The sequence below is a fragment of the Tiliqua scincoides genome, chromosome 5 (assembly GCF_035046505.1).
Source record: "Tiliqua scincoides isolate rTilSci1 chromosome 5, rTilSci1.hap2, whole genome shotgun sequence".
NCBI classification, from domain to species: domain Eukaryota; kingdom Metazoa; phylum Chordata; class Lepidosauria; order Squamata; family Scincidae; genus Tiliqua; species Tiliqua scincoides.
Window position 1 is genome coordinate 92,612,374 of NC_089825.1, and position 14,596 is coordinate 92,626,969.

At 45.3% G+C, this 14,596-nt stretch overlaps 1 protein-coding gene across 1 annotated transcript in view; it reads left to right on the plus strand.

Moving 5' to 3' along the window:
• Positions 1–1,416: 1,416 nt before the first annotated feature.
• POLD1 (DNA polymerase delta 1, catalytic subunit) overlaps positions 1,417–14,596 on the plus strand; it is a 28,092-nt gene continuing 14,912 nt past the window's right edge. Inside the window, exons 1-12 of the mRNA XM_066627850.1 lie at positions 1,417–1,492; positions 4,196–4,410; positions 5,092–5,205; positions 5,880–6,020; positions 6,145–6,270; positions 7,882–8,050; positions 8,568–8,682; positions 9,238–9,367; positions 10,119–10,285; positions 10,857–10,961; positions 12,860–13,000; positions 13,157–13,267. Of these exons, the coding sequence (XP_066483947.1) occupies positions 4,206–4,410; positions 5,092–5,205; positions 5,880–6,020; positions 6,145–6,270; positions 7,882–8,050; positions 8,568–8,682; positions 9,238–9,367; positions 10,119–10,285; positions 10,857–10,961; positions 12,860–13,000; positions 13,157–13,267 (1,524 nt within the window). The 5' untranslated portion in view covers positions 1,417–1,492; positions 4,196–4,205. The remainder of the gene's footprint in view (positions 1,493–4,195; positions 4,411–5,091; positions 5,206–5,879; positions 6,021–6,144; positions 6,271–7,881; positions 8,051–8,567; positions 8,683–9,237; positions 9,368–10,118; positions 10,286–10,856; positions 10,962–12,859; positions 13,001–13,156; positions 13,268–14,596) is intronic.

Sequence of the window (14,596 nt, forward strand, 5' to 3'; positions counted from 1 at the left end):
CCAGTAAGAGGCTCAGGGTGGACAGGAGGGCATTTTCAAGTGTGGAAAAGCATGCTTTGGAGCCTCCTACCGCTGTTCGTTGTGTCACATTCCTGGTCTCACTGCCAGGTGGCAGGTGTCCAGGGGTACCACCAGACACCACTTTAAGTACCACTGGTGGCACCCATACCACTGGTTGAGAAACACCGGTCTAAAGTTATCACACTACTGTTGGTTCGGGATGTTTTCCTAAATAGACCAACACAGCTAATTCAGCATTCATTCTTCTCTGAGGAATGGATATTTTCTTGTAGGCAGGGCTGGCTCTTCCATGAAATGGTTGCCTCGGGTAGCTGAAAGGTGAGGGGTGCCCACCTGCCTCGGGTAGCTGAAAGGTGAGGGGTGCCCACCTGTTACCACCCACCCACCAGGGGACATCCACTAAAACTGAGTGTTGGGCGGGTTAGGACAGACAAAAGAAAATATTTCTTTACTCGGCATGTGGTCGGTCTGTGGAACTCCTTGCCAAAGGATGTGGTGCTGGCGTCTAGCCTAGATGCCTTTAAAAGGGAATTGGACAAGTTTCTGGAGGAAAAATCCATTACGGGGTACAAGCCATGATGTGTATGCGCAACCTCCTGATTTTAGAAATGGGTTATGTCAGAATGCCAGATGCAAGGGAGGGCACCAGGATGAGGTCTCTTGTTATCTGGTGTGCTCCCTGGGGCATTTGGTGGGCCGCTGTGAGATACAGGAAGCTGGACTAGATGGGCCTATGGCCTGATCCAGTGGGGCTGTTCTTATGTTCTTATGTTCTTACCCTCTCATCTCATCTCCACTGCAATCCCCATCCACTTCCTGAATTGGAAAAGGAAGAGGGGAATGGACTGAAAGAGGAAGTGTGGAGGAGAAGAAAGACAAGTGGTGGGCTAGAGTGTCAGAGTAATTCTCTCCTCCACACTTCTTCTTCTTCCTTTTCCAAACAAGAAATGGAGGGGGAAGCAAAGACTGGGGCATCACTGAATGAAGGGGCAACATTCTGGCACAGTGGGATGTCTTGGGCTGGTCCTGCCTCTTGTTTTCATGCTCTTCATTGAATCAGAGAAGGAGATAGGAAAGGCAAATCTTTTGCCACTCTCAAAATGGCGATGAAGCCCTCCCGCCCTCCTAAAGCCACACTCAGTATGGCGCCCACCACTCATTCCGTTATCTCCTTGGAGACCAATGCGCATGCGCTTTTGCCTTGTGCTCTTGCGCATGCGCTTTTTGAACCCTCGTTTGCCACTCCAAATATGGTGGCCCGACGGCGGAGGAGGGATATGCATGCGCATTGGGGCCGGTCGCTCTCTGAAGTCCAAGTGTTTGGTTCGTCATTCTCTGGATCTACGAGAAGCACGTGGTGAAACTGGGGCAGCCAATCAGGAGAGGGCTGGCATGACAACAGGGGACTGGAGGGACAAGCTCCTCCCCTGAGCTTGTTGGCGGGAGACTGGTCAGGGCTAGGGGGAGTGCGGTAAGGAGTATGTGGGGTGCATGGGGGGCAGGGGTGGAGGAGGGGGGAGCGCCCTTGCAGGGTGGGTGGGGGCTCAGGAGAGGGTGGTTGTGTGAATGAGCCCATAGGGAAGGGGGTGCATGTCAAGGGCATATGGGAAGCAGGCTATATAGGGCTGCCTAGTGAAGTTAATCTGTGGAACTCCTTGCCACTGGATGTGGTGATGGCACCTGGCCTGGATGCCTTAAAAAGTGGGATTGCACAGATTTCTGGAGGAAAAGTCCATCACAGGTCACAAGCCATGATGGGTCTGTGCAAACTCCTGGTCTTAGAAGTGGGCTACCTCAGAATGCCAGCTGCAAGGGAGGGCACCAGGATGCAGGCATCTTGCTGTCTTGTGTGGTCCCAGAGGCATCTGGTGGGCCACTGTGAGATACAGGAAGCTGGACTCGATGGGCCTTGGGCCTGATCCAGTGGGGCTCTTCTTAATGGGGTGGGTTACGGGTGTGGGGGGGTTGGATGGACCCCTTGGAGTGCAGTACTAGGATGGCCCATATGAAATGCAATCAGAGGAGAGAGGATTGCTGTGGGGAGGATAGTTGGGGATGGGGGGAGCAAATGGGGTTTGGGCAGGTTTTTGGCTGCATTTCCACTATTGGAGACATGTTGGTGTTCAGCTCTCTAGTGGGTGGTCGATGTGTGATCGTTGCATATGTAGACGTAAGATGCGCCCTGTTGAGACAAACCAATGGTTTATATCTAGCTCAACCAGTGGTACAGGTACCACCAGTGCTACTTGAAGTGGTGTCTGGTGGTATTCAAAGGAGTCATGGACACCTGCCTCCTGGCAGCGAGGCCAGGAATGTGATGCAACAAACAGTGGGAGGAGGCTCTGCTCGCCAAGCAGACCTCCAAAGCATGCTTTTCCGAACTTGAAAAAGCCCTCCCATCTACCCCGAGCCTCTTACTGGTATTTGTCATGTTGCATCTGGCCTACCAACCTAGAAGTAATGGGCGATGATGTCATCAACAGTTACTTCTTGTCCTACTTTGAATAGGTGGGCCATGTGAAGTGGTATGGTGGAGGACAAAATTTGAGAAACACTGATCTAGCTCAGTTGAATCATGCCTCACCCAAATTGCTTTAAAAAAAAACTAGGTAAAACTCTGTGAAGCAGTGTCCAGCTAGTGTGATCGTAGGACAGATTGGGCATCCCTTCTCCGAAGTACTTGGGGCCAGAAATATTTTGGTTATTGGATTTTTTTTTTTGTAATTTGGAATACTTGCATAGGCATAATGAGATATCTTGGGGATGGTGCCCAAGTCTAAATGCAAAATTCATTTAGATTTCTTATACCCTTTATACTCATATTCTGAACACATTATAAACCGTATACACATTTTATGCAATATTTTTAATAATTTTGTGCATGAAACACAGTTTGTGAATTTATTTTTTAGACAAAAAAAAGTCAAAAGAGTTTGGTATTCCAAATAAGGGATGCCCAACCTGTATCGTATTCAACTATTACTGCGCAGCTCTACTATACACATACACCGTGTACCAGGAGTGTCAAACATAAGGCCCGGGGGCAGGATGCGGCCCACAGAAGCTTTTTATCCAGCCCTCAGGCTCTCAGCTACTGAGTAGTGCTGAGGTGTTGCTGAAAGGGCAGCCCACATGAAAATTGGGCTCTCCCATATCTTGAAATATGATCAAGATTTGCATATTTTCTCTTTTGTCATTTGCAGCTAATGAGTTCCTAAGTGAGAAAAAGTGCTTATTTTTGGTTATGGCCTGTTTAATGACATCACTTCCGGCCCTTAGCAGGCATCATGAATGCTATTTGGCCCATGGTATGAAATGAGTTTGACACCCCTGCCCTTTACTGTACATATATGCTATTCCACTACTCTAGTATTAAATATAATTGAATAATTACTAGTTGAATGCTAGTACTAATGTTGAATACTGATAACCAAAAGTGCAATCCTCCTTGTTTATAGATATGCTCTGTGGAGCGAACCACAGAATATGATTGTTGCTGCCAACTCTGCTTGTGAATTTATTGGCAGGCACCTGACTGTTAGCTCCTGAAAAGCAAGATGCTGAGCTTGATGTCATTTGTCTGTCTCAGTATGGCCATTCTTGTGTGCCTCTTTATAGAAGAATAAGGACACCTCTTTCACAGGAGACACACAAACCATTTCCCAAAGTTCTGATTTTGTGTAGATGTGTGTTTAACTGAAAAAAAAGTCACTGACATCTACCAGTTTCTGCAAATGGAAAAATGGAGGGGGAAGGGCTGCTTTTTACCCTTTTCCTTCCTACTGTTTGTCCAATCAAAATTGCTGCTCTCAAGATGCTTTTCTTTCCATAGAAGACAAGATAGGGAGACTCTGTATCCCGCTACCCTGAAAGCTTCTAGATGGATGATTTGAATAGACAAACATCAGGAGGGGAAGGGGTTAAGCAGTACCCCTCCCTGGTCATTGCTCCCTCTGAGGCTGCTTCTCAGGGTGTTTATTTTTATTTTTTACCTATGTGGAGACTGTTCAGTCCTCTCCTAAGAGGAATCTTGAGTACTGGTGACTTGACATACTTCTGATTCTGCACTGAGAGTGTAACCAGAGGTTGCAAAGACCCTTGCGGGGGGGGGGGGGATGGATTTGATGGAGGAGTGAATCGGCCGTTGACATGACGTATACTCTTCACTCCCTAGGAATGCCAAGATGGAGAGCAAACGGAAATCTTCCCTGGGAGGCTCTGGCGTGGGTGAGCCCACTCTGTCGCAGCGGAAGAGGCAGCGAGGAGGGGATTGGGATGAGGATGGCCCTTCGCATTTCGAAGAAGAATTGGCTTTTCTGGATGAGATGGAGGCCGAGATAGCTCTGGAGGTGAAGGAAGTGCAGTTGGAACCTGGCGACATCCCCCTTGGTGAGTTAGATGGGTGCCAATAAGGGAAGGGTCTCCTTAGGAGAAAAAGGTTCAGGAGTGGAGGTTGCAAAACAGTGAGGCCTCTGGGGAAGGTTTAGTTTGGCACATTTTGCCCAAGGAAGTATAGCTGCATGTCATAGTGTTTTTGTTTTGTTTTTAAACTCTTGCAAAAAGCTCGTTTTTACATTTTTCCTTTTCTTTCCGTGGGTGTCAAAATTGGACTGTTCATATACATTTTTGAGTGGTTGATAAAATACAGAAACTATTTATATATATTATAATATATCAGGAAATATATTTATGTTCACTTTTTAGTTTAACATTCAGTATTTTAATGGCTTTTATTGTATAAGGTTACACTGTACTCTTGAAGAAGACTATTTTAATACAATTTTATTTTTTAGCCACTAGTTCCAGAGTTACACTGTACTCTTGAAGAAGACTATTTTAATACAATTTTATTTTTTAGCCACTAGTTCCAGAGTTTGCCTCCCTTTTTGAACCTTTTAACTTTTCTTTGCTGCCTTTATTATCTTCTTGCTTTTTCAGCCTGCAGAAAAAGGCTTTTTTCAACCTTGCAAGCCTTGAGAGGGGCAGTATCTTCATAGGCTGGGATTGATCTGGGATTGATCAAAAGGGAGTTGAGGCTCACTCTGACCTTGGTTTCTCTGCTCCTTTAAGGTAATCTTTTCTCTTCTGTGCGGAATCCCAAGTGGCAAAGACCACCTCCTCTCAAAATCAACCCCAAAGAGGAAGCCATTTGCTTCCAGCAAGTGGAACTGGACTATTATGTGGGTAAGTATAACCATGATAAGATAATGACTGAAAGGTCTTGGAAGGCATTAGGGGTTGGGTTGGGTTGGCTGGGCCTCAGGAATCTCCGGTAGCATTCATTCTTCTGGGAAGTGGTTTTCTGAAGTAGGGATTGCCTTCTCACAAAACAATAGCTCTCTGCTACTAGAGGGAAGGTCTGATGTTCCTGGGGCTTTTGATAGCTACAATAGCCCCATAGTGTCCTTAGCTCTGTTTACCAGAGTGGACCAAGTCTGGAATTCCCCCGAAAGGTTGATATCCAATTTTTCCAATTGGTGTTGTGTGGGAAGGTGCTATAGCAAGTTTGTAGGAAGGTGTCTTTAGAATGTGTAGAACTTTGACTTCCAATTTTGCCAAAATAAATTAAAAGGTACTAGTCCTTATGTTGTGGAAGTTAAACCTTGAGAAAACAAGATGGGCCTTTTCTGCTAGGAATTTTGAAAAAACTAGAAGGGAGCTAGGAGAGCCTAGAGGTTCCCTTCAGTTCAGATACACATGCTAAGCAGTTTTCACACACTATGATATTTTTTAGTGGACGGATCCTGTATCCATGTTAGACATTATGTGCCTTTGGAAAGTGCCTGAAGTGGTTGCCAGTGTCTCTGTGATTAGGTGGCTGGATTTTCAATAACTAATCCAACCCCTTCTTGAGGCAGGTACTCACATCCCTGGATTTCCAGGATCCACCCAGGGTCCGGTTCCTGTCTTGCGGATGTTTGGCGTCACTTTGTCAGGCAACAGTATTTGTTGCCACATCCATGGTTTCGCCCCTTATTTCTATGTGCCCGCCCAGGCTGGTGAGTATGTGCAGATATGCTAGGAGGGAAGGGGGTTATCCCTGTCCATCCTCTCTGTTTCTGCAGCTTAATCATATTCTACCTCCAACCCCCGCCCCTGCCCCCCGGGCATTGTTTCTCTTAGGATTCCAAGCAGAGCATTTGGCTGACTTTCAGCGGGAACTGAATGCGGCTGTGATCCGAGACATGAGGTCCAACAAGGATGGTCTGAGCCAAGCTGTTCTAGCTGTTGAGATCTGCCAAAAGCAAAGTGAGTGAGAGACGGAAAGAATGCGTGGAGGCACCTTGCTATGCATACATCTTGCTATGTAAGATGTTGTGTTTTGGACTTGGAGTGCTCACCCTGCCCTAAAATTCCAACAGTGATTTTGCTCTTGTAGCACTGAAGAATTATTGCCTTTTTCACACCCAGTCCCAGTAATGCTATCCTGATGCTTTGACTGTGATGCAATTTCTTCATAATGTGATGCTTTGACCGTGATGCAATATTGTCATAATGGCTGAGTTGGGCTTGAATAGATAAGGGATAATTTTATTCATTCATATTCCATCTTTTTTCCATGATGGAACTCCCCTACTGAGTTCCTGGAGGTCACCCATCCAAGCACATCCCCAGACCTAGACTTTTTTTAGCTTGAGCAGGGTTGCTGCAGCCTTCATGCCCTGGAAGGCTGCAAGTACTATAGAGTTGCTTTAACACAGAAAGGTACCTTATACTAAGTCAGACTCTTGTTCCTTGTAGTTCAGTGTTGTCAACATTGACTTGTAGCAACTCTCTAGGACTTCAGACAGGAGTTTGTATTCGTCCTCTGTGGAGATTGAACCTGCGACCTTCCAAACCTGCAACATGCCAAACATGTGCTCTGCCACTGAGCTTTGACCACTCCCCCCAAAAATGATCCATCAAACCTGACCTCTTTCTGACCTAGGCTTGTAAATTGCCATTCACCTTGTAGCCTATGATAAGTAAGAATTACCTCAAGACTTGAAAGCTTTATAGCATTGTTTCTCTTTTTCCTCCCATGTTTTTATTTTATCAAATACAAATATTAAAAAACCCTACAAAATAAAAATATTACAAGTTGTGTGCCAAGTGTGGATATCTCAAACTAAATTACTTTGTTCTACTACAAAATCATGCAAAAAATTATCGAATCTTAAACAATCTACACTTATTAATAAATACATTTTCAACACACCAAAAAACCACAACTTTATAGCAATGTGTTTCTCAATCAGTGGTACTTGTATCACCAGTGGTACTTGAGGTGGTGTCCAGTGGTATACACAGGACCCCCAGACCTTTGCCACCTTAGTAGTAAGACCAGAAAGACATTATTTATTTATTTATTTATTTATTTACAGTATTTATATATTACTTTTCAACTAAAAGTTCACAAAGCGGTTTACTGAGAAAAATCTAATAACTCATGGCAGGAGGCTTGACTCAGTGGGTAGAGCTCCAGCAGGTGCTTTTCACATGCTCATAAAAGCCCTCCCATTGCCCTGAGCCTCTTACCTGTGTTTGTCACATTGCACCTGGCTCCCAATCAGGAAGTAACTGGTGATGACATCATCACCAGTTTCTTTTGGTGGTACTTCCAATAGGTGGCAATGCAAAGTAGTATGGCAGGGGACAAATGTTGAGAAACGCTGCTTTATAGTCTTTTTTTTTCCCATTGTGAGCTAGTAATTTTTGTGATTTTACAGTTCGAAGGTCATCTAACCTCTGTGCTGGGCTAGGTTGAAGAGGAAGATATAGAAATGGAAGCCACTGATGGGGCTTGGGGTAAGGGGATCTTGAGCCCCCAAAGGAGGCTGAATTCTCCATGTGCTTTCTGACTGTTTTCTCTCACGTCAGACATGTATGGCTACCATGGGGAACATCTCTTACCCTTCTTGAAAATTACAATGGCAATGCCTCGGCTCATCGCCCCAGCAAAGAGGTTGCTGGAACAAGGACTGCGGTGTGGAACGTTGGGAGTGCACCACTATCAAGCTTATGAGGCCAATATTGACTTTGAAATCAGGTAGGGTCCCCTATAAAGGAAGCTTGCTTCCCTCCTTGGAAACCAGATACTCATGTCCCGCTTAGCCCAGCAACCAGGGTTATGTCCGTTCTGCAATCTCAGCAGAATAAAGCTTTTAGTCTTCATGTTTCTTTGGAAAAGCTGTGACATTTGAAGAAGGCTTGGAAGCTAAAATAGACCAGGGGAGAACTGGACAAAACTTTGATGTTCACCTTTGTTTGCGTGTGCTGCTTTTGGGGATACTGTTGCTTGCTCATCAGAAATTGCCCAGGATTGTGCAACACATCACCCCAATTGGAAGTGAAGTACAGGCACACTTGGTTGGACTCTGGATGTGTTGGTCTCTGTTGGGGAAGCTGTTCAAGCTGTTTTGTTTTTCTCTGTGCCTTTAATGCTCCCATTTGCCCTCCTTCAACTCTTCCCTTTTACTGCCCTATTTGGGACTGGTGGGGAAGCTGGAAATGTTCATGTCTCTCTCCCCAGCTTTTCTCAAACCCACAATCTGTCTCCAACTTAGGTTTATGGTTGACCGGGATGTGGTTGGCTGCAACTGGATTGAGTTGCCTGCTGGCAAGTATTGCCTGCGGCCGGAACAGTCTCCTGGAAGTTCCAGCAAGGAGAACCCAACCAAGGTGCTGTGTGGAGGGGGAATTGGTCACCAATGGAACAGAAGGGAACCTCTGGGGAGGGGCATGAACAAAGGGTCTGCTGCTATAGATCCGGTACGGCTTGGTGGTTGGGAGCATGAACGCTGTGCAAGCAGATGGTTCAGTCCTGGATGTATCTGAGTAATGCTGTGGAAGAGCTTTGTCCAAAGCTCTGGAGAACCACTGCCAGTCAGTTCCAGTAGTACTGGGCTAGATGGACCAAGGGCTGAGTCAGAATAGGATAGTTTTGTGTCTGCGTACTTGTGAGTGCATATGCATGGTTCAGAGGGACTTTTAGGATTTGGAGTGGATTTTGGAGGATTTGACTTTTTGGTTGGGTCAGAAACCCTTAGCAAAGAGTGTCTGGGGAATTGTTGAATAAGGGGGGACATAACAAAATGGTATGATGAGACCTTCCAGAGATGTAGGGTCTCCAGCTGGAAAGACGTAAGGGATCTTCCAGGTTTGAAGTCTGTGCTTGTTGAGGCCTCAGAGAAATGACTCACTCATTACATCTGACTTTTCTCTCCTCACCTGTAGGTGTCGCTCTGTCAACTGGAGGCTGATGTGGCCTGGATGGACTTTGTTAGCCACCCCCCTGAGGGAGAGTGGCAGCGCATCGCCCCATTGCGCGTGCTTAGCTTTGATATTGAGTGTGCCGGACGCAAAGGTATTGAGGAACTTTGAGGGGCAAAGTGTGACAGGGAGGTGGATTTACAGTCTGATCCTAGACATGGCAACTCAGAAATTGTTTCCCATAGAGTTCAGTGGGTCACTTCCATGTGACCAGGCTTAGGATTTCGACCTGATCCTCTGGAGATGGGGGATTAGAACTGAGTGTCCTTCTGGATAACCCCAAGAAGGTTATAACACTGAGTAGGTTCAGACTCTGAAATGGACGTCGTTTATGTCTCGGTATGAACAGCCTGGGAGGAATGAAACTGGTGGAAGGTGCATTTAGCACCAAAATCAGCCTGGTGGAGAAGTGGAAACATTTTCAGTCCTTTTTAAAAACTATTTATTAGGGTGGTTTTAGTAGTGAGTTCTAGGGAGAGCCTTGCCCAGGGGAAAATTGGTAATTGCCAGAACCACAAGGCTGCCTTACTTGCTTTAGCCAATCAGTTTCTTTTGGGGTGAATGAAGCAGCTATGTGAATATGGTGGGTTAGTGATGAAAAGCTCCTTGCTCGCTTTGTTGTGAGATGCTGAGTGGTGGTTTTGTTTGTTTTTTGGGGCTAGAACCAGCAATAGGTCAACACTAAGATCTTGTGAAACAAGCCCTCTGTTGTCATGTTAAGAGTGAAATTATGATAGCACGTTCACCATTGTTAAGGTTTCAGGCCCACTCTGTAGCCACCAAAGGAAAGGGGACATTTTCAGCTCTTGGCAATAACCACGTCCTCCTTTGTTCCCTCCTCCTAGGTATTTTCCCTGAACCAGAGAAGGACCCTGTGATCCAGATTGCCAATATGGTCCAACGCCAGGGGGAGAAGGACTCTTTTGTGCGTAATGTCTTCACCTTGCAGAGCTGTGCCCCTATTGTCGGTTCTCAGGTGCTTTGCTTCCAAAAGGAGGAGGAACTGCTGAAGGTAAGAGGGGCGATTTCAGAGCTGGAGGGTGGGGTTATGCCTGGAGCACTGGGTGAAAGAGCTGGGTAATGGTGTGTGTTTGTGTGTGGGGCAGAACCTGGGTAATATCTTGAAATGCTGTGTAAAGATCCAACCGGGACTGAAAAGGGTGATGCATGGTGATATACCTGTATTATTATTATATGTATACACAAGGGTCATATTTCTTTATATAAAGGTCTTTCTGCCACCTTATTGCTAGGGGTTCTGATGATATGAATCTGATTCTTCACATTCTCTCTTATTCAAAATGTCTTGATGTGGAAAGGGCTAGGCTGAACTCGTGGAAGCTGAGGGGACTACCTTTAAATTCAGAACACCAGAGACCTGGGAGAAAGTGAGTGAGCAAGATGCAAATTTTAGGGACTGGTTTTATTTTATTGTAGTCTTTACTTTCTTTGTCTGAATGTTAGTGGCAAGGTTTGGAAGAGTCCTGGCTGAGAGCCACTATTTATCACTTGGCAATCCTGGGCTGATAGGCTTTAGTCCAGTGGTCCAAGCAGTTTCATATCACTCAACCATTTTCTTTCAGGCCTGGGCAGAATTCATACGAATTGTAGACCCTGACATAATTACTGGTTATAACATTCAGAATTTTGACTTTCCATATCTCATCAACCGTGCACAGACCCTCAAGGTAATTTTTAATGTAATTTTATGTATTTGTGTACCGTTTTTCAACTGTCATTGTTCTCAGAGCAGTTTTACTGTGGTTTACTGTGGATGTTTTACCAGGTTTACTGTGGATGATCCTGCACTCACAATGATAGATCTGGAATGCCAAGTGCTTGTGATGGTATCAGACAGTGGAATCATATAGCAGCCAAAATAGGCACTGATGGGCACATTTTCTTAAGAGTTTTCTTACCCAGTGCACTTGAGCAGATGGTATCAAGATTTTGCGGTCCTTGGAATTCTCTAAAGCAGTCATTTTCAACCTTTTTCATCTCATGGCACACTGACAAGGCACTAAAATTGTCAAGGCGCACCATCAGGTTTTTGACAATTGACAAGGCACACCATGCTGCCAATTGGGGGCCCACTTCCCCATTGACCCTACTAATAAATAATCTTCCCCCAAATTCCTGTGGCACACCTGTGGACCACTCGCGGCACACCAGTGTGCCACAGCACAGTGGTTCAAAATGGCTGCTCTAAAGCAAGCACTATTGAAGGCACTGAGGGAACAGGGTTGCATCAGGTTCTTTCCCCAGTCCTTCTGCTGGTGTTGCTGCTTTTCCAGGCTCACAACAGTAGCCATGAAGAACTAGATCCTCTCTGGAGTAGCCTACCAAACTTATGCTTAGCAGCCAGATGTTTTTTTTTTCAGTTTCTGTAAGCTTCCGTACTCTGGTATATATCTAGATAGTCTAGACATCTCCCAACCCTGATGCTGTTGATACTATTCAAGCATGAACAGAGACTATATCCTTGCCCTCCTTTCTTCCCAGCACTTGTGACTTGCAGCTCTCCTGGCTTTTGCACAGAAGTGTGGGGCTTCTAGTCCAGCAAAAAAAATCTCCATGTCAGCTAACTACTGTTCCCCCCCAAAAAGCACACCTGCTGTCATGCTTGCATGTAGGCACTCTTTATATGTTTAGATAGATAAAGGTTTACTCTAGTACACATGTCTACACATCACCAGGTAGCAACAAAAGGAGTGGAGTGGTGTCCTTCTACCCAAGATATGCCAAAACTGTCTGGTAGTCTGGGGAGACCCATTTCTTGTCCTGCATTCTCTGTGCTCCTCCTTGGAGTTAGTTGCATGGAAAAAAACATTGCTGCCAGTGGTGCAGTGGCCTTTGCTGCTTTGGGCCCCTCTTCTATAGCAAGGACTCTCTTGCCTCTGAAATCTTCACTGAGGCGGTCCTTTATAGGACATTGCCAAGCTAAATGGGGCTCTGGGGCTATCACAACAGGTCAGAGAGAAATGCGGTCCTGGCTTACCCCTCCATTATAAAACCCATTGTTGAACTTTGGATTGTGGATTTCCAAATGCGTCTCATGCCTGCTGCTCTCTAGGAACTTTGATTTGGGCTCATTCCCCTACACCCTGCCTCCCGTGTGGATGATTAATTTCTCCATTGCTTTGATTGCTTTCTTCAACTAGAATGCTCCCTTTATCAAAGAAATTTAGACAGCCAATTTGATTTCCTTTTAAAATAACTAGTCGTTCTAAAGGGAAAAAAAGTCTACTGTTTTTTTGTTTTCAGATGGTGCAGCAGGCATATGTTCCAGCAGACAGTGTCCTAGAAGAGGCATAACAGGAATAACTCCTTCTCTGATAACTCAGGAAGGAATTGCTCTTATAAGGCTGCATGTGACATCTGCAGTTTTTACAAGTGATAATATTAAAAATAATATTTAAAAATTTTCTTCTCAGTTTATTGGGGGAATCTTTTTAATCTGTTTAATCAGTTAAAAACATTTTGCTTGAGTAATCGATGAAAAGTTGCAGCCCTGTTTTTGGTTCTGTTCCTGTACTACCTGTATTCTCCTGCCATGCCATGTAACTTTGGTTTTCTGCACCCCTAGGTCTCTACCTTTCCATTTCTGGGTCGGATTCCTTCCCGCAAATCCTTCATCCGCGACTCCTCCTTTCAGTCTAAGCAGATGGGCCGGCGGGAGAACAAAGTTATTAACATAGAAGGCAGAGTCCAGTTCGATCTGCTACAGGTAAGGGAGGATACAAGGCAGGTGACTGATCATCCCATTTCACAGTCTGCAAAGCTGAGGCTGAGCTTTACAGCCCACATCTCCCAGTTACAAGGCCTGAATTGAATCCTGTTGGCTCTCACAGCTTACTTCTCTTGTTTCCTCTGCCTCTTCCAGGTTCTCTTGCGGGATTACAAATTGCGCTCCTACACATTGAACGCTGTCAGCTATCACTTCCTGCAGGAGCAGAAGGAAGATGTGCAGCATTCCATCATCACAGACCTGCAGGTAACAGCTGACAGCCAGCTCTTGTGACTGGCCAACTAGCCTCCCTGTCGCTTATTTGGCAGCTGTTATCCCTGACCATCATTTTTTGGTCTCCCAACTGTTGTGGAATTAATGTGATGCATCTGCCCTGTTGGTCCTGGTAGTTTGTTCTTGTAGAACATTCTCCTGCTGCTGGATATTTCAAATATCTTGAATGTTCAGGAAACCTGGATTGGCCCAGAGGATATTTCTAACAAATGCTGAGAGCTCTCAGCCCACCTGCAGTCTTCCCTGGACTACAACGGCCAAGGGTTCCTTGGTAACAAAGAATGGCAAGAAGGCATTCACTTCTTGCATGTAGGGGGAAGATCATTCTCTTAACTCCTGGTAGTATGCACGCTAGGCTCATATTAGCTTTGTCTGATGCAGCTGGCGTTCCCTGGGACCCTTGGGGAAACCCTTCCAGTTGCTCTGCATGCAAGGTTTTGGATTCTAGGGAATCTTAAGCAGATACTTTTTAAAAACCACTTGGGAAGCATAGGAAATGCTTAATACTGAGTCAGAGCATTGGTTCATCTAGGTCATTATTGTCAACGCCAGCTGGCAGTTTTGTTGGATTTCCAACAGGAGTCTCTCCCAGCTCTGCTTGGAGATGCCAAGAATTCAACTTGGGACTTTCTGCGAACAAAACATCTACTCTTTCACTGAACTATAGCCCCATCCCAGCCATTATGGTTTTGGAAATTCACTTGTTTGTGGACTTGATTTCAGAAAGGCCCCAGTGTTGGTGAAGTGGCACCTTGTGTAGCTACCTGTGCCTTCCCTGGAATCTCTAGCAGGAATTTCTTCCTTAAGAAATTATATAGGCTGCCTTTCAATAAAATGAACTTCAGCACAAAGAACAGCGAAGAACACTAAATACGTTTTACTGAAGTGTTTAGATTGTAACACAAGCAATAATGAGTAGGCAATGCACACATATGCATCCTATCAAATGGCACCTTGTAAAACCAATGAAACTTGAAAGATGCCATTAACCATCTAGAATAACTCTTGAGGGATCCATCCCTTGGAAGCTGGACACTATTTGAAACAGTGCTATAAAAGGCGCTGTATTAGATGAGGCAGGTAACTGGCACTGATTGGCCAGAATACACTTGCTGTCATTGGCTGCAGTAGCTGTCAATCAGCATAGGACAAAGAATACTGTGGCCAAAGAGCATTAAAGGAAGTAGTGTTGTCAGAGAGATTGCTCATGTTTAAAGGACATTTACAAAGGCCAAGATTCTGAAATCTGGTGAAGCTTAGGAGGAGGTGATTCTGTGATTTGGGGACAGCCATTGAGAATGC